General features: G+C 36.1%; 1 protein-coding gene across 1 annotated transcript in view; it reads left to right on the top strand.

Moving 5' to 3' along the window:
• Positions 1 to 18,779, top strand: part of MALRD1 (MAM and LDL receptor class A domain containing 1) — a 585,291-nt gene that overhangs the window by 10,046 nt on the left and 556,466 nt on the right. The window contains exons 3-5 of the mRNA XM_040248365.1: positions 6,129 to 6,223; positions 6,310 to 6,471; positions 15,588 to 15,678. Of these exons, the coding sequence (XP_040104299.1) occupies positions 6,129 to 6,223; positions 6,310 to 6,471; positions 15,588 to 15,678 (348 nt within the window). The remainder of the gene's footprint in view (positions 1 to 6,128; positions 6,224 to 6,309; positions 6,472 to 15,587; positions 15,679 to 18,779) is intronic.

Genomic DNA, 18,779 nt, shown 5'->3' with positions numbered 1-18,779 from the left:
GTTTGTATTTCTCTCAAATAAATACAATTAAATGTTATATGTGAATGTTTCCCTAAAGATAACTTTTTCTTTTTGGCTGCACCATACAACTTGTGGGATCTTAGTTCCTCAACCAGGGATCGAACCTGGTTCCATGGCAGTGAACGCCCAAGTCTCAACCACTGGACCCCCAGAGAATTACTTGCTTAGAGATAATTTAGAGCAATTGCATATTAATTGTTTGGAAATGTTTACATAATTAGTATACATGTGGTTGGAATCCCAGCGCTGACACTTATTAACTATATAATCTTGAGCAATTTACTTCATTAAAACTTGGTTTACTCAATTCTAAAATCTATCTTGGATCAGATTTAATAGCTAAATAAGATATTTTGAGTGGAACTTGTCATAAACTGATACAAAGTTGATATTTAATACATTCCTGAAAAATTTTGGTTTTCCTAATTTTAACCCTTATGTAAGTAAAATGTTCATCTTCCTTGACTTTGATGACAAAAATAAGTTTTAAAAAAGAATTTTTAACCATTGTTAGGAAAAAGCCAACTTTTCCACCACCACCCCTGCCCCCTCCCCCCGCAAAAAAAGACCAGTTTCACAAACAGGACCAGTGATCCACGGCAATACGTAAAAGTTTCATTGTGAATTCAGTTGAACTAGATGGTGCCACTGAATCTGGTTCCCAGATTTTAGCCAGTATAATACCATTTCCCTTTTAGAACCTCCCCACCGTTTCTTCCTTGTACTTTACAAGATTTTTCACAGTATACTTTTACTTACTGTAGTCTCCATCATGGGCAAAAGACTTGATACTTTGATTTTATGTCATATGTAGCTCTTACTCTATTCTTGCTTGCCTCTTCATCTGGAAGTTAGACAACATCAGAATCTCCACCTCTTTTCTGTTCTCCTCCTTTTCATCCCTCTTTCTTTCCTTCTGTCTATTTTCTCATTTTGCCATGCTAATTTTTTGATAGCCTAAAAGAGATAAAGTGGGATCATTTATATCAAAATTGAGATGTTATACAGGCAGACATTCTTTTTATCTGTATCACTTGGTTTGGCTCCAGATCTTTGAAGTCAGACTCGTTGGGTTTGAACCTTGGCCCTGCTAACCTGCTTACTATGTTGTTTCAGTTTTCTCATCTATAAAATGGAAATAATAATATATGCCAAAAAGGGAAAAGGAGGCAAAATTTTGATTAGCATAGTAATGAAGGGCTAGTGATTTTAACAATAGTGATGTGTCTCATAACTACAATTAAATGTTAAAATATGAGTTTTCCCTAGAGATAATTTTAAATAAGCAAATGTTTTGCCTTCAGATATAAAGTGTTGAAAATGTTTATGGGAAAATAGCTATGCTGAAATTTGTCTTAATTCAAAAATTCTTATTTCGTGAGTTTTAATAAAATTTTTGATTAACTTACACTTGAAATAATTTGCCAGTGCTCCAGATTAAGTTTCATCATGTAATCAATGCCTTGAGAAGTTTTCTGAGCTAATTTTGAAAATCTTTTAGAACACTAAAAGCATCACTGTGCTGATGTTTGACATCTACTAAAGCTTGAAGCAGAGTGATTAGGATGTAGTACTGATTTTTTAAAGTATATAACATTGCAATTTGATAAAATAATATTATTATAAAAATTCAAATACATCTTTGCAATTACAGTAACACTTTTTTAAAAGGATGGACTATAACAATTTTTCTTGTAAGAGTATAAATTTTTTTCTTATAACTCATAAATGAGTTTTTCTTTTAATTCTTATAAATATATAAGTATAGAATAATTCTAGAGTTCAACGAATAGTAAAGGTGATACATGAGGTTTTTAAAATGTATAATTATCTGTAAACTTAAACTGTATAGGTTTATCAAAGATAACAAAATTATGAAAAGTTAATATTTCCTTTTATACCACAGATTATTTTCCCTTATTTGAATATTTAAAATTAGGTTTAAATGGAATTATAAGAACTTTTGTGATTTTAACCAATTGTTAAACTGGGTCTAAAGTCCATATACTATATTATGAAACACACTATTAAACAGCATCCAGTCTTTTCATTTTGTCCTAGGAAAGTATGATCGTAGTCTAGAACTGAAGTCCCTTTGCTGTTCTCCGCAGACACACCTGCAGGGTCCATTTCTAGAACATTTCTTTGATCATTTGGGATTGTTGGGCAGTTTTAGTCCGTCTGTTGTTGGCCCCAGATGTTATATCCGGTTCCAGGCAACTATAAAGTTAAAACACTTGCCAGTTGTTTTCGACACATGCCTACCACGAGGAGTCTATTTGCATTGGGCAATTTTAGACAGCCTTATAAGTGACGGCTTTCGGGAAACGTGCGTGCTCTGTCGCGTCCACTCTTTGCCAGCCCATGAACTGTATAGCCCGCCAGGCTCCTCTGTCCATGGGATTCTCCAGGCAAGAATACTGGAGTGGGCTGCCATTTCCTTTGCCCTCAGGAAACATCAGTGAGGTCAAATAATGATAATTATTTGGTAATGAGGCTTGAAAGAGTTTTAGCTTCATTCTGCTCATTCCTATGGTTGCCATACTGCACCAGGAATGTAGGCTGCCAGTTTTTATAGTTGCTATGGGGCTTGAGAATGGGCAATGGGAATAGGGCAAATTTTAAAAAAGCCTAAAATTTATTGAAATTCTTTTTTTCTTTTAACTGAGATTCAATTATCTATTGAATAAAAATTCTCCAGTTCTCTGAATTTTATTATGGTCATTTTGCCAGTATTTTCATTGCTTTTATAGAGGAAAAAAATTTTCAGAGATCTTTACATTGGCAATTTTTTTAATATCATCCTCATATTTTTGTATGTTTTATGATTTCCTAAAGTGATTCACCTAGCCCTTTATCACTGAAGCAGACTTAAATTGATATGGCAGCATTTATTTACACACTGCTAGCAACTATAAGGTATTACTGTTTGAGAGTATCCTTTGACACAGTTTTAGCAAATATTATGTGGCTATGTTGACTTGTGAATTTAATGAACAGGAATGAGCCAAAACTTGATTCAATAGAAATGGAATTTAATAAATAGAAATTATCATCTTGAAAGAGTTTGTATCTAAGACTGCTATTTTACCTCTGTTATCTGAACTGAGCCATTTTTCTGTCACAGATGAACCTACTTTTTCTTTTCCAAAGTTTTAATATTTTAACCTTTGCCTCATGCCTTGGAGCTTGTCACAATGATCCATTCCTGCAGCCTGAATTTTTTTGGATAGTATCTCACTGTTAAAATATTCAAGTTTTTTAGTTCCTTTAAATGCATTGGTTTCTATGCAGGAGGAATAGGATTTCTATTTATTCTGCTTGTATTCATTACTATTAATCACTTAGAAGTTGGAAAATGGAGAAAAGGCAAGACTGCCTATCAGTCATTGAAGAAAGTGAGACTGAAAATTCTACCTATCTTTTCTGAGGATCAAGGTTGGTGGAATTCACTGCCAAAATTATTGAATTTAGCCCTCAAAAACTTGATTCATGGTTTTTATTGCTTTCATATTTTATATACTTTTTTGTCATCAATCTTAAGTTTACATTGGAGTTTTACTCCTGTACCTACCCAGCAACAAGGAAGAAAAACCCCTTTAATGTAAACATTTGAGGATATGAATGATATCATGTCATCTTATTTTGTAATGTCATTAATCCCTATTTTATAATTTTAATAGTTAGCAACTTCATCACAGGGTTATTTTAAATATGTTTTAAAGATATGCAGTTCCTTTTATGGATGCATGCATAAAAGGGGAATTTATGAATCAGATGAGTCAGTTCAGTTCAGTTGCTAAGTTGTGTCCAACTCTTTGCAACCCCATGCACTGCCGCATGCTCAGCTTCTCTGTCCATCATCAACTCCCAGAGCTTGCTCACATTCATGTCCGTCCAGTTGGTGATGATGAATACACTGAAACAAATATGGTAGAGAGAAATAGATGACATGTGATGATGACAATGATAGGTGTATATGTGATATGATACTTACTACTAGTCTCCCTCAAGGACTAAGAATGGTGTGTGGACAGGACATTGAGAACCTTTTTATTTCATTTTATTTTATTTTTTATTAGCATGTCTTTTTAAAAATTATTTATTTATTTTTTATTTTACTTTACAATTCTGTATTGGTTTTGCCATACAAAAAAATCAGCTTCGTAAGTCCCTTCTTGATGGTGAAAGCCAGTGGCAAGAAAGGGTATCAGATGAGGGAATGAGCTTGCGGAGACTATTTTGCTGCCAGGGATCTGCTGCTTTTTTTTTTTTTTTTTTTAAATCATAAACTTGATAACTAAAGCCCCAGGGAAAGCAAGAGAACTTTCTATACTTTGATATTCTCCAAGGAATATCTCCAGCTATGAATTAAAGAAATTCTATGCTGATAGGGAGCAATGTAAAACTGAGCATGCAAAAAAGAGTGGATATATGCATAACTGATTTACTTTGCCTTTGGACACCTGAAACTAACACAACATTGTGAATCAACTATATTCCAATAAAAATGTTTTAAAAATTGCTTGTGTATTTAAAAAATACTTGTTATTATCACTAAATTAGAATTAAAAGTTAAAAAGGTATTGCTATATTGGGTGTATTTTGAACACTTTTTTACCCCATGAAAAGAAAGCTTGTTACTGGAACAAATGCTAAAGGATCTTAAGTTGTTTCTGAATTTAAACTTTACTTTTTATGATAACCTGAATATTATCGTTTAATTTTGGACACAATATAGAATAATTCAGTGTCATAAAATGTACTAAATGACAGTTCTTATTTATAACACACCTAACTTAAATATTTATATAATTTATTATTTTATTGAAAATGGTGTTCTATTACATAATGGCTAAAATGTATCCATCTGATTTTTAAGACCAAGCTTTGAAAACTAAATATGTTTAAGTAATTTCCTTGACAAACGAAAATAACTTTTTGTGTATGTATCACAAATGCTTTTTAGTAGCTGAATATTTATAAACAGTAATTATGGGCCCATTGAATAGTGTTACCATTTGTATTGCAAACAATTTTATTTACACCTCAAACAATATATCCATATGACTCATTATGCTCATTTGATTTTTCACTTGCTTAACGTTTGCTTTCCCTGCTGAATATGAAGCAAAAGCAAACTAACGATTGGCCACTTGTATCGCCGTGATGCCACCTCTTCATCTAAATTATGTTTATAAAATTATTCCAGGTAGTACATTCTCAGAGCAATTTTCTGTTATTTCAAGGATTTCAGTTATGCCTCTGACTATATCTATAAGTAATCATTAATGTTCTTTTTTCCCACTTAATTAGGGTAAATTTTGGAAAAGCTGTAGGGAATAAGTGGTTTCGTAGATTTCATAATTAAGTCTGTCAGTGATGTGACAATTAAATTTAATTTCTAAGACAGTTTTAAAATACCACTAAATAACTTGGGTAGATAGACCTTCACAATCATCATCAATGTCATTTTTTCATTCTTCTTGACAAATGGGGGTTTACCAAATAGGGTAGGAGGAAATAGTGGTTCCCAGATAATACACTATAACCTTGTCAAGCATTGCAAAAATTTATGAAAGCCCAGAGAATATTCTGTATTTATTTTATAAGCTTCTAACTAGTGACAGTCCACTTGCATAGTCTGTACTGCAGTGTACAGGACAGCACTGGGACTCAGTATTGTTTTCCACGTAATCCTGGGAAAAACTGCAGCTAATTGACCCAATTCTTTCAGGAGACAAGCACTACAGAAGAGGATTTCTTTTAAATTCTTCATCGAATTACTTATTTGGGTGGCAGTCCCAGTATAATGTTTTTCCTGGATACCATCTTTGCTGAGCTATAACTTTCTCCAAGTTATATGAGATAAACTGGGTTGTGGATTACAGTCCATAATAGTGTTATATGGAGTCCACTCAAAATTAGTTATTTTACTGGGGAATATATTGAAGTAACAATATCAGCCAGACCATTTGCAAAAATAAATGGTGCAGTTAAATAGTTCATTTTTTAAACAAAAATATATTGACCTAATGTGGATATGGACCTGAATTATTGCCTGGTGTATTGAGTACGTTTACCAATGATGGTCTTGTTTCTAACAGCTCACTTCCTCTCACTGGTCTCTAACTTGGATTCTACTTCCTCAAACATAAGCAGCAGAGTTTTTCTTCCAACGAATAACCAACATGCTTGTCAGGTATTTGAAAGCACATGGCATTTGAATTACTTTCCATATTTGGGAACTTCGTTATTATAATCGTGTACATTCATTATTTTTCACAGATTACATTTTATTACTTCTCCAGCCAAATGAGTGGCAGATTAATGGCTGGCTTTCAAACTACCTGTGGTGGCCCTATACAGCATTTATGGCAAAACACTGCTGGGCTCCAGAATCGTTGGGAGAGGAATGTCATCAAAATTCAGAGTCCCCAGAGGTTTCAGGTATGTATGTTATGTTTTCTGTCTTTGAAGGAAAAATGATAAAGTACAGATGTTTAACACCAGGTGATTAATCATCCCAGTTGTCTGAGGACTGAGGAATTTGCCAGAACTGTCACGTGTTGAAACCAAATAGTTCCAGGAAAGTTGGGGTGGCCAGTCATCCTAAAAGACAGTTTTAAGAAGTTTAAAACTTATATATCAAAACTAAATTTGTTATATACTGACATATATTGATATAACAGTAAAAAATGACCTTCTAATACTCTTCCTAATTTCTTTTTATTTATTTATTTTTAAAATTTATTTATTTTTTATTTTACTTTACAATTCTGTATTGGTTTTGCCATACATTGACATGAATCCACCACGGGTGTACATGCATTCCCAAACCTGAACCCCCCTCCCACCCTCCCTCCCCACAACATCTCTCTGGGTCATCCCCGCTTACCAGCCCCAAGCGTGCCATATCCTGCATCGGACATAGACTGGCAATTCGATTCTTACATGATATTATACATGTTTCAATACCATTCTCCCAAGTCATCTCACCCTCTCCCTCTCCCACTGAGTCCAAAAGTCCGTTATACACATCTGTGTCTTTTTTGCTGTCCTGCTTAAAATCTGCAAGCAATAAATGCTGGAGAGGGTGTGGAGAGAAGGGAACCCTCCTACACTGTTGGTGGGAATGCAAACTAGTACAGCCACTATGGAGAACAGTGTGGAGATTCCTTAAAAAATTGCAAATAGAACTACCTTATGACCCAGCAATCCCACTACTGGGCATACACACGTACCCCAATGTTCATCGCAGCATTGTTTATAATAGCCAGGACATGGAAACAACCTAGATGTCCATCAGCAGATGAATGGATAAGAAAGCTGTTGTACATATACACAATGGAGTATTACTCAGCCGTTAAAAAGAATACATTTGAATCAGTTCTGATGAGATGGATGAAACTGGAGCCAATTATACAGAGTGAAGTAAGCCAGAAAGAAAAACACCACTACAGTATACTAACACATATATATGGAATTTAGAAAGATGGCAATGATGACCCTCTTCCTAATTTCTTGAATCCCCTCCACTCTCCTTTTTCTCTCATCATTCCAATCTTCTTTCATTTCATTTTGCATTCTTAAGAATTTGATTCACTTATAGTGAGGTGGGTGAATCTAGAGTGAGGTAAGTGAGAAAAAGACAAATATTGTATATTAATGCATATATATGGAGTTGAGAACAATGGTACTGATAAACCTATTTGTAAGGAGGAATGGAGATGCAGACATAAAGAACAGACCTGCAGACACAGTGGGCTTAGGAGAGGGCGAGATGCATTAAGAGAGTAGCATTGAAACACATATGTTACCATTTGTAAAATAGATGGCTTTGGAGAAGTTGCAGTATAACACAGGGAGCTCAACCTGGTACTCTGTGACAAGAGCACAGAGGGGTGGGAGGAGGGGTTCAAGAGGGAGGGGACATATGTATACTTCTGGCTAATTCACAGTAATCTGTGGCAGAAACTAACACAACATTGTAAAGCAATTATCCTCCAATTAAAAAAAAAATTGCTTCTGTTTCACAGTTTTCTCAAGCTTTTGAGAGAATAGGATTGTCTTGGGTAATGAGAACATAGATTGTTTTCAATATTAATACCAAATGCTGCTGAAGTGGAATCATTGTCATAGTCATTTCATGGTTAAACTCAAATTATTCAATGCAGCCTTCATCTTCTAAAATAATTTTGAGAATTAAAGCCAATGTAAGCCTATAAAAGACATTTATTTATGCAGCCTAATAAAACTTATATATGATGGAAATTATAATCTAATAACTATTATAGGAGTTCTTAGAAAAATAGTGCATACTTTAACATTTTGGGCAGCCAAGCAAAATTTTCCAGTTAAAAAAGGGATCTTAAAACATTGTATTCTGAACAAATATGCTTTTTAAACCTGGTCTGTGACTCAGTTTAGCCCAGGTAGGTTTCCTTTATCATCTATTATTTTATAATTTTGACATGGAATAGAAAATCATCTGATATGTGATGGATTTAGCACTTGCCTTAATATAGAGAGTAAATGGTATTGAATTCTGAGTGGCTAAGAGGGAATATGGGAGAATGAATAAGACCTCTATTATTAAAATGGAATGATAAGATATAAGAATGGCACATATTCTTAATTGATCTATCATAAAATCACTGAAGTTCAGAATTTTCAGCCTTTTGTAAAGCCAAATGGGGATCCAAAGAAGATGAAAGAGAATCATTTAGTAGATAGTTAGGTGACTCCTGGATGATGACTTAGGAGAACTGTACAGTTGGAAGCATAATTCTGTCATTCGAGGCTTTGTATCCTCTTGAAATCCAGTATTATTGGGGTGTGTGTCTGCGTGAGTGAGTGAGTGAGGTGGGGTTGGTATTTTAAGCCATCAGGCATGTAAGTCTTCCTATAAAGGACTCCTCAGGCACAGGGACAAGACATCTTGAGTTCCTGCCTTGGTGGGGAGTGCTCTGCAGAGTGAGAACCCCAGACAAGAATGTATCCAATTTGTTGTGGATGTTCAGGTGTCATTAACTAAAGGAGAAATTTCTAGTTTATTTATTATATTACTACTTTATTTTCTTAATTCCCTACGTCTGTCTCTTTTCTGTAACAATAGCAACAAGAGAGTCAAGAGTGCCTTTGAGGGGACACTGACTAGATGCGGAAGGATGAGCTTGCTGAAGTCCCTCTGTCTGCATGCTTGTCTAAACCTTAAGGACTGCTATGAGACTCTTGTCTGTGTGTAAAATTTATCAGTATTTATACATCTTTTCCGACTTTGAAACAGAGTGGGTGATTAAAAAAAAAAAAGAGTCTTAAGCTACCTTTGTCAAGCATTGTGCCTTCTTATTTTAGTGCAGAGTCTGCCTGTCAATGCAGGAGATGTGGGTTTGATCCCTGGGTCCAGGGAGATCCCCTGGAGAAGGAAATGACAACCTACTCCAGTGTTCTTGCCTAGAAAATCCCATGGACAGAGGAACCTGGTGGGCTATAGTCCACAGATCACAAAAGAGTCAGACACTACTTAGCAACTAAAACTACAACAACAACAAAAAATATTTTGGTCAAGGTCTTTATTAGTAGCACAACAAGAGATTTGATGTTGGATACAAGTAGCGGGAACCTGCTACTTGTAAGTTAAGCATTTTAGGATATATTCTTTGCTTTTCTCAGGTGTCCATTCCCAAATAGCATATTGTGGGGGTTGATGATTAAATATGTGAAGTAGATAACTATAAAACTTTAATTCCCAAATAGATTATCTCCAGGGCAATTCAGCTGTAGCAGAGGAAGTGAGATTATTCACCCGAGTGCTTTAAAATGCAGCAGTGTCTTCCACCAAAACAGATGCCCATGGAGCATATTAATTTGATTCTCAAAATCCTTCATTGCTGATACAAAAACAGTGCCTCTACCTTAAAGGCATTGCTAAAAATTAGGAAACTGTACAACTCTCATGGGATCCTCTGGCTACACTGATCTTTAAGACAGCAGGTATGTTCTAGTTCTATCCTGTCAGTGAGTGAACAGATACTCATTTGCTTTTGTTGAGCTGGGCCACAGAGATGTGCTGTGCTTGTAATACTGCCTGCCACTATGAAGTAGCTGTTTGCTGAAAAGCTTTAGAAAGAGGCTTATTTGAGGCCATTTTGTAATCAGCGTCTCCAGACAGTATCTGCTGCCTCATCAATTTACAAGTCTCCTAGAATTATTCTAGGTTTATTTATTTGTTTGTTTTTCTTGGCAGTTTCCCATGCATGCTGCCTTGATAGTTTTAAAGTCATTCATGCTTGCCTTAGAAATACTTACATAGATTTTCGTCCCAGCTGGACTCTGGCTTAGCATGGGTTTCTGAGAAACCCTCTGGATCTGGTTCCTGTGTGGGGACTTTGTGGCCTTCACCTGTAAAGGACTAACTAGATCCATCCCTTGTTAACCTGAAGTGTATGTTAATTTCTGAGAGACTGCTGCTGTATAAACTAGGAATGGTGTTTATGCATTTCGTCCACAGAGATGGCAGTGTTTCAGAAAGTTTCTGAAGGTGTTTAAAGAATAACATCTAGTATTGATTAAGTGCTTACTGTATGTAAAGAATTACATTTAGTCCTTCATGTATACTATCTTACTGGCCCTTCATGGCAGTCCTCTCAACTATCATTTACCCCATTGTTCACATGAGGATTGTAAGCTTTATTTTTTAAAAATGTTTTGATGTGGACCATGTTTAAATTCTTTATTGAATTTATTACAATACTGCTTCTGTTTCATGTTTTGGTTTTTTGGTCCTGAGGCAAATGGGATCTTAGTTCCCCAACCAGGGATTGAACCCGGGGCCCCTGCATTGGAAGGTGAAGTCTTAGCCACTGGAGCACCAGGGAAGTCCAGAGGACTGTAAGCTTTAGAGAATGAAATAATACACCAAATCCCATACAAGATTGGAACATAGGATAGTTTGATTTCAGACCTCAGTCAGTCACTGAGCCACGATAATTTTTTTATCTAATAAAGCCATGTAAGAATTTATGAAATATAGAAAAAAAATCCAACCTCTAGATTTGGTCAGATCTGATGTGACTTATTAAACAATCCTTTGTCTGCTGTGTTAGATGAAACATTATTATGCATTGCATGATGTTAATGAACTGCGATCACATTTCTCAAAATTGCAGACAAAAGCAATTAATTTTACTATTGTCTTAAAATATTCATAGAACCAAAGAATAAACCAGGCTAAACATATAGCAGAAATTTAGCCTCAAATTCAGATGAAATCTCTCCTCATCCCTGTTTTTTTCTGGTTCTTGAAGGGACTTCCCCTATTGGTTTTATGGATAGGAAAGAATGAATATTATGTTACTAAGTATATCATTGACTGTGGCTTTTGAGTTGAATATCTGGATTCTTGAAATCAGTGCCTGAATTTTAAAATGATACTGAAGCATTTTTAATATGCTATTATCTACTTGTCATTTCTCTGATATTCCACTTAGAAATGCCAGAGACTTCTCATCACTCTCCCATTCAGAAACAATGCGCTTTATTAATACAAACAAAAGATGTGGTTAATAATGATAAATATAAATTATTAACTTACTGCTACTCTCAAACTTTTCAAAATCATAATTTGAGACATTTTATCTTTTAATTCAAGAATACTTACTGTGTGAATGCATGACGATGAAAAGACTACTGTCATCTTCTTGTGTTTTATATATTTTCTTGAAAAAGACCATTGAATGCATAACTAATTAGAAAAATTCTCATACAGAAGATATAAATGCAAGGGTTTCTGTTCATGCCGTTACTGGTATAATCCAAGTGAGTTTATATCCATTGTTCACCTGCCATAAAAGTTTCATCGAAGATTTAAATAGAGTATTTCAAGCACAAACCCTCCCTTCCGAAGCCATCTTCTCTAAAAATGTTTGAGGTGAAAGAAATTTGTCTCATGTTTTCCATAGCATCAGTGCAGTCTATACCTGACTTATGTGATGGTGTCAAACTTCTAACTTCATTATCCGTGCTGTGATCTGCTTTTGTTTTGCTACTTTGCTGCTGTTTTCTTTTCTTTATTTTGGCTGTGCCCCTGAGGCACTCAGGATCTTAGTTGCTTGATCAGGAATCAAATCCTTGTCCCCTGCAGTGGAAGGACAGAGTCCTAACCACTGGACTGCCAGGAAAGTCCCTATCTTTTTGTTTTGTTTTTTTACTTCACCTAACAGAAAAAAATGAGGTGGGTATTTGGAAAAGGTTACTTGCCTAAGTTTTGGAAAAAACAAAGAATGTTAATCACTTCTCTTAGAAAGGCAATTACCACATCACAAACAGCTTCTGACTATAGGGCCTGGTTTTTAAAAAATTATCATGTGTTTCTGTGTTTTTTAAGGGCTTTCCTGGTGGCTCAGACAGTAAAGAGCCAGCCTGCAGTGCGATCCCTGGGTCGGGAAGTTCCCTTGGAGAAAGAAATGGTAACCCACTCCAGTGTTCTTGCTTGGAAAATCCCATGGATAGAGGAGCCTGGCAGGCTACAGTCCATGGGGGTTGCAAAGAGTTGGACATGACTGAGCAACTTCACTCATTTTCCACATTCTTTAGATAATTCACCCATCCCCCCTTTCAGGATCCCAGCCAAAATCCCTGGAAACTTTTTGTTTAAATATATTTAACTGGATTATCTCCTTGTACCTGGTGGGTCTTTTGTTTCCTAGCTCCCTAGATCCACAAGTAATTTTCCTACAATTAGAGAAGCAATTCTTTTCCCTAAGAAAACCTTTGCTCTTGCAGTGCCAGTGGGCTTAAATGACTGCCAATTTTCATACTAGCTTCTCTTCAGTTATACCAAGTTAATCTATAATTTAACTGAATCAAATAAATAAATACACATATTGCAAACTCTGAGGAGAGGCTTGAAGGTAAGAAGATAATTTAAAAGCTACTTCAGGACTCCCCTGCGTGGTCCAGTGGTTAAGATTCCATGCTTCCAATGCAGGGGGCCTGTGGTTCGATCCCTGGGAAGGGAAATAGATCCCACATTTTGCACCTAAGAATTTGCATGCTGCAGCTGAGGCCTGGCAGAGCCAAATAAATAACATAAAAGCTATTTCATTAGATCAGGTATGAAGATGCAGGAGTGGAAATAGCAATGGAAAGTAAAGAGGGTTTAATAGGTCTTGATCTATTGGACACGACTGGGGGAGAAAGTGATTCCAAGGATCATTTTGGGGTTTTGAGCATTGCAGATGGCAGTCTCTTGATACCATTTTCAGAGGAAGAGCGTCAGGGCAGAGGTCCAAGTTGAGAGGAAAAAACATCTTGAATTAAAAGTGCCTTCGTGTCACCTGACTGAAAATATTCAACAGATGGTAGAGATGGGGAAGGAGAGCTCAAGAGAAAGAGGTTGACATTCCTGATGTAAACATGTGTTCATGAGCCTGGGTGACACTTAAAGTCTTGAAGATGAATGGGTTTGTGGGGAGAGCATGGAGGAGAACAGAGACTGGTAATTAGTCAACAATTATTTCCACTTTTCTCTTTAAATGTGGCTGCTGCAAGTACCTTATGACACCTTGAAATACTAGTATCCAAATATTAATTTTTGGTTATCCTTGATCATTGTAATACTATAGAAATGTTTTCAATTATACTAAAGTAATTGCATTTCAACCAAAAATAATTTTTTTTTAAATGTGGCTGCTATAGGTAAGTGTTCAGTTCAGCAGGAACTAGGGAATGTATCTATATGAATAGGCTTTCAAGAAGAATAAAGTTAATCTGTGCAGAGTAGATTTTTAATTAGTAAATACTATGCAGTAGCTTACATATTTTAATAACTCTATGCCATAATAGCCGACATTTAATGCCAACTATATAGGTCAAGTGCAGTTTTATAAGTGATGATTCATTTGTTACCTTGCATACATCTTATCATATAGGTAATAACTATTCTTATCAGTACCTTTTTACAAAGAAAGAAACTGAGGCACAGAAGTGTTAAGTAACTTCTCCAGGGTCTTCCTGCTGGGAAGTGGTGTATCTGGGATCTAAATTCAAGTAATCTGATTCCAAATATACACTTTATGCTATGGGGGCTTCTCAGGTAGCGCAGTGGTAAGGAATCTGCTTCGCAATGCAGGAGACATGGGTTCAATCCCTGGGTCGGGAAGATCCCCTAGAGCAGGAAATGGCAACCCCCTCTAGTATTCTTGCCTGAAGAATCCCATGGACAGAGGAGCCTGGCAGGCTATAGTCCATGGGGTCACAAAGAGTCAGACACAACTGAGCATACACACTATGCTATGCTACCTTCATATGAAGCCATCCCTACATCACAATTTTTAATAGACTTTTTCCATCATGGTCCTGACTTGTAAGTAGTCCCATGGTTATTCTAATTGATGTGAAGAGAGGATGACTTTCTTAGGGCTATATATTGACAGTTCACTGGATACATTATAGATGTTTTTCATCTCATTTTTAATAGACTAGTAGACAATCCCTGGTTTAAAAGGAAATATATTAGGACATCACGTTGTACAGGAACAAAAGAAAATGCAGGACAGCAAAATGATCTCCTAGGTCTTGTGACACAGACCAACTGTTAAGCTAAGAAGCAGTGTGATGTCTTGAAATAATGTCTACACTATGAGTAAGGTTGAGTCATGCACACAGGTTTAATGTATCCATGAATTAAGCCTCACACATTATTGATATTCATTAGTGAGGACAGGAGGATACTCTCCACCAATACACCAATGTTTTTTTGATTTAAGTAATTAGGATTACTTGATCTTTCCAAGTTTCTCAGATTCATTCTGCTAGAGGATTTCCTCTTGGTGGAGACTTGGGCTGGCCTCACATCACAGTACAACATGCAGTCATTTTAACAGTAAGTCACTGAACAATGATTTCCAATCAGTGTCTCGAGCTATGTTTAGATAATGGCAGAAACTGTGCAGGAAGATAGGACAAGGACATTCAAGATGGGGCTGTGAGTAAAATTCAGAGAACCAGAGGTAATGACTTTGATCTGCTCTTTATTTTTGCATAATGATGCAAAATACTGAGAACCATAGCTTAAGATGGAATGAGGCTCCCAGAACTGGTAAATGCTAAGTAGTATGAATGCATAGGAACCAAACATGGAAGATGATATAGGGAAGAAACCAGGTGGCTGTTGATTCATTTCACAAATATGTTACCTAACCTATTCTAAACATGTGAGATACAGAGAAGACTACATTTTTTGGTTCAGGTGTTGTTTGTTTTGTTTTTAAACTTTTCATTTTGTATTGGAGTATAGCCGATTAACAATGTTGTGATAGTTTCAGGTGGACAGCAAAGGGACTCAGCGTACACATGCATGTATTTAATCTCCCTCCAACTCCCCTCCCATGCAGGCATTTTTTTGTTCTTCAGAGTATAGATCTCTCTCCTCTTGGAATTGGCATGGTCACCCATGTGCTTCTAGGAAGTATTGTGTTTCTTTTATTTGTAGACTCTGTGCTACAAGACTGTGAGACAATACTGTTCCTTGTTCTTTATTTTTGTTTGTTTTTCTTGTCCAGGTTGTTTTTCAAGGCCAGATGATTTCAGCTCAGGATGAAGTCATAGCTATTGATGATCTATCTTTTAGCTCAGGCTGCTTGCCAGCAGATGGTAAGATATTTTTCTCATTCTGATCCTTATTGTATAAAAAAGTCAGTTCAGTTTAAACATTGTGTAATGATTTTGATCTGCTCTTTTATTTTTGCTTAATGTTTTAGAGTGAACTATTTTCTGTTGTCCTTATACACTGTGGTACAATGACTAGATTTGTGCTAGAGGTGAACACAGGCTACTATAAAGAACTGAAGTGTGTAATTGAGTCTCAGATTTGGAACCCTGTAGCATATTTACACTGGTTAGTTAAATCCTACCCAGAGAATTCTATGCCTTCTAGGATATCAAGAGAAAACTGGCCCCCATTGATTTGAAACTGTCTTCTTAGAGAATCAATTTAACTAAGCCATTGAAAGACACAAATGGAGAAGTATATTAGTTATAATCTATTTTCTATTTAGACTGAAACAACTAGATCAATAAACCACACATCAGATCTAAAAAATTATCCATATCATTCCTGTGATTACATTAACTGGGCAATATTCAATTCACCATTCACATTGTTCTTAATAGGAAAGTTCAATGTTTAAAATGTAAGTTGGTAAGGATGAAATTAACTTAGGCTAATATGCAATAATCACATTTATTTGATATATTTGAGTATAGATATTTGATAGAATTTTTTCCTTTTGAAATTTTATTATGACATGGTAGAATCAAGAAAGCTGTTTTGCAGAAAGGGTTCCAAGTTCTAGTTGGATACAAAGAAATGGTAGGTGTGGTTAAAATAAAAATGTTCCAGTAACAGAAGAAATGTGGTTAAGAAAAAAATGTTCCAGTCTGCCTAAGAGAGACCAAGGAAACTTGATAAAGGATGTTTGCATTGTGCTTTGATACTTAAAAAGCACTTCTGCTGTTATAAGAGCTTACAGGTCTGTGTCTCCTGTCGCTCAAATCAAGGTAAATTTACAAGAGTTCTAAACACGGAATACATAGAGTTCTCTTTCATCTTTGTATTGTCAGTTCTCAGTATATATTAGTAAGAAATCATGTTAGGATAAATTGAGATATAGATAAGTGAAATGTAGAACTTTAAAGGAACAGACTGTAACCTCCACCCATTCCTAGAAGTAAATAATTTAAGCATTATTAGTATTAAGCATTATTATTAAGCACATCAGTGACTTTTCACTCAAAGAAGATAATATTCCTTCGATTTATCAGAAGGGAAGCAATATGCCAGTAGGGAATACATTGTCAATTCCAGGCAGTGCATGATCTGCCATTCAAAACTCCCCTAATAATCTCTCTTCTGTTACCCTGCATGGTTGTTTATGAACCAGAGCACAGCCCACTTACACTGGATTTTGAATGAAACATCTAGTCCCTGACCCTGATCACCTCAGCAGGGACATTATATATCTCAGTTTAATAGTTTCTACAGAAATTGAGGTCTGCCAGACAAAATGATCCCTAATAGTTGTATTTATTGCTCAGTCTGGCTGATCACCCTCAAAGGAGAACAAAGCCATGAAATAAGCTATTGACTGGACTTCCTGGACCATCAGGGAGTTAGGAAATGGCTGTTGCCATTGAAACTGTTTACACAGCAAGTTTATGCAGGAAAATGCTTGGGTTGTGCTTGGGACCTGAGATTGCTTGTAATAGGACTCTGCTATCATTTCAGACATGAACTTAACTCTTCATCTTCAGCTCTGGGAACCAAAGCCATTTCTCTATGTACCCATGACCCATACACTAAGACAAAGGCCTGTGTAGATGGGCCATAATAATTACTCAGAAGACAAATGCCAGATTTTTAGTAAGCACTTAAACTCCTTAACATCACTATAGAAATAAACAATGCAATAATAGTGGGAGTAAGAGCACCAGATACTTGAACATTCAAAGATAAGTTGGGGTCACACAGAAAAATACTGGCATCTACAATTTCTAAGAATATTTCTAGATAGTGTTATCACTATATTAGTCTGAAGTGATGTGGAAATAAAGTTTGATGAAGATGAGACATGGATTTTAAAGCTCAATGATTGGGTAGGGCTTTTACATGATTTTTACGTTTATACAAGATTACAAGATAAAGCTCTAGAGAAGATGACTTTGAAATCCATGACTGAAATCTTCAATAAATATGGAAATCAGACCTCCTGCATGGATGACCCAGGGCTATAAGTTAAATGTCGTGAGCCAAGATGTCTTTACAACATGGAAGAATAAATCACTGACATTGGGGATTTAGAAGGATGATGACTTTAATTTTTGGCCTTGTGTTTTATGGGGCATTGGAAAAAGATATCTCCCCTTGGGGAAAGCTGCAAAGTGAGTGGTTTCCTTTTAGAAAAATTCCGTACTCAGGTCAAGGTCACAGAGTGTTCTTTGAATCTTTGAAGGTGAGGGTGCATGGGTTTTGTTTTTTGTTTTTCAAATAGAATGAAGATTGAAAGCATATTTAAACTTTTTGGAGGGAACACAGCAGAATGAGGACTAATAATGGAGACAAAGGATAAAGCGTTATGGGATAAGATTGGCATTCAGATGGAGTTGCATTTTATAAATGGTGGGACTGTGAGAGATGGTAAAATTAGGTGGCATTAAATTTTCAAATGAGACTCTCCACTCAAATTCAGGCACTGACAGACTATATCTAGTTAATCATCAGAATCACGTAAAAGAGTGATTGATTCTGGGATTCATTCCAGCCCTGCTAGATGGGAATCACTGAAGATGGGGCCTACGTTGTAAATAATGTTCTTAGGAAATTTTTGTGAAGTCAGCCTAACCCTAGGTTTAAGAACAGAACTAGCCTTTGGGAACCATGAGACCTAGTCTTGTGTTGATTTTTTGCATTTGGTAGCGACTGCCCTGGAGTAGGGTTCTGGATGACTAGAGTCAATGGTTTCAGTCTCATGTCCTGGTGGTGATGGCCAAGTGGGAGAAGCAGGCAGATCCATCTCAACACCTTCTGGACATTTCCATGAGGAAAATCTTACTCCAATGGAAAATAGGGTTAGATATGCATTGGGATGCAAGAAAGTAGAATAGTCTGAGATTTTTGCTTTTGCTTTTGACTTAATAGGCTTCCCCGATAGCTTAGTTGGTAAAAAATACGCCTGCAATGCAGGAGACCCCAGTTC

Source organism: Oryx dammah, unplaced genomic scaffold (genome assembly GCF_014754425.2).
Source record: "Oryx dammah isolate SB20612 unplaced genomic scaffold, SCBI_Odam_1.1 HiC_scaffold_10, whole genome shotgun sequence".
Taxonomy (NCBI): domain Eukaryota; kingdom Metazoa; phylum Chordata; class Mammalia; order Artiodactyla; family Bovidae; genus Oryx; species Oryx dammah.
Note: the sequence above shows the minus strand (reverse complement) of the source record. Positions and strands in the feature narration are given on the sequence as shown.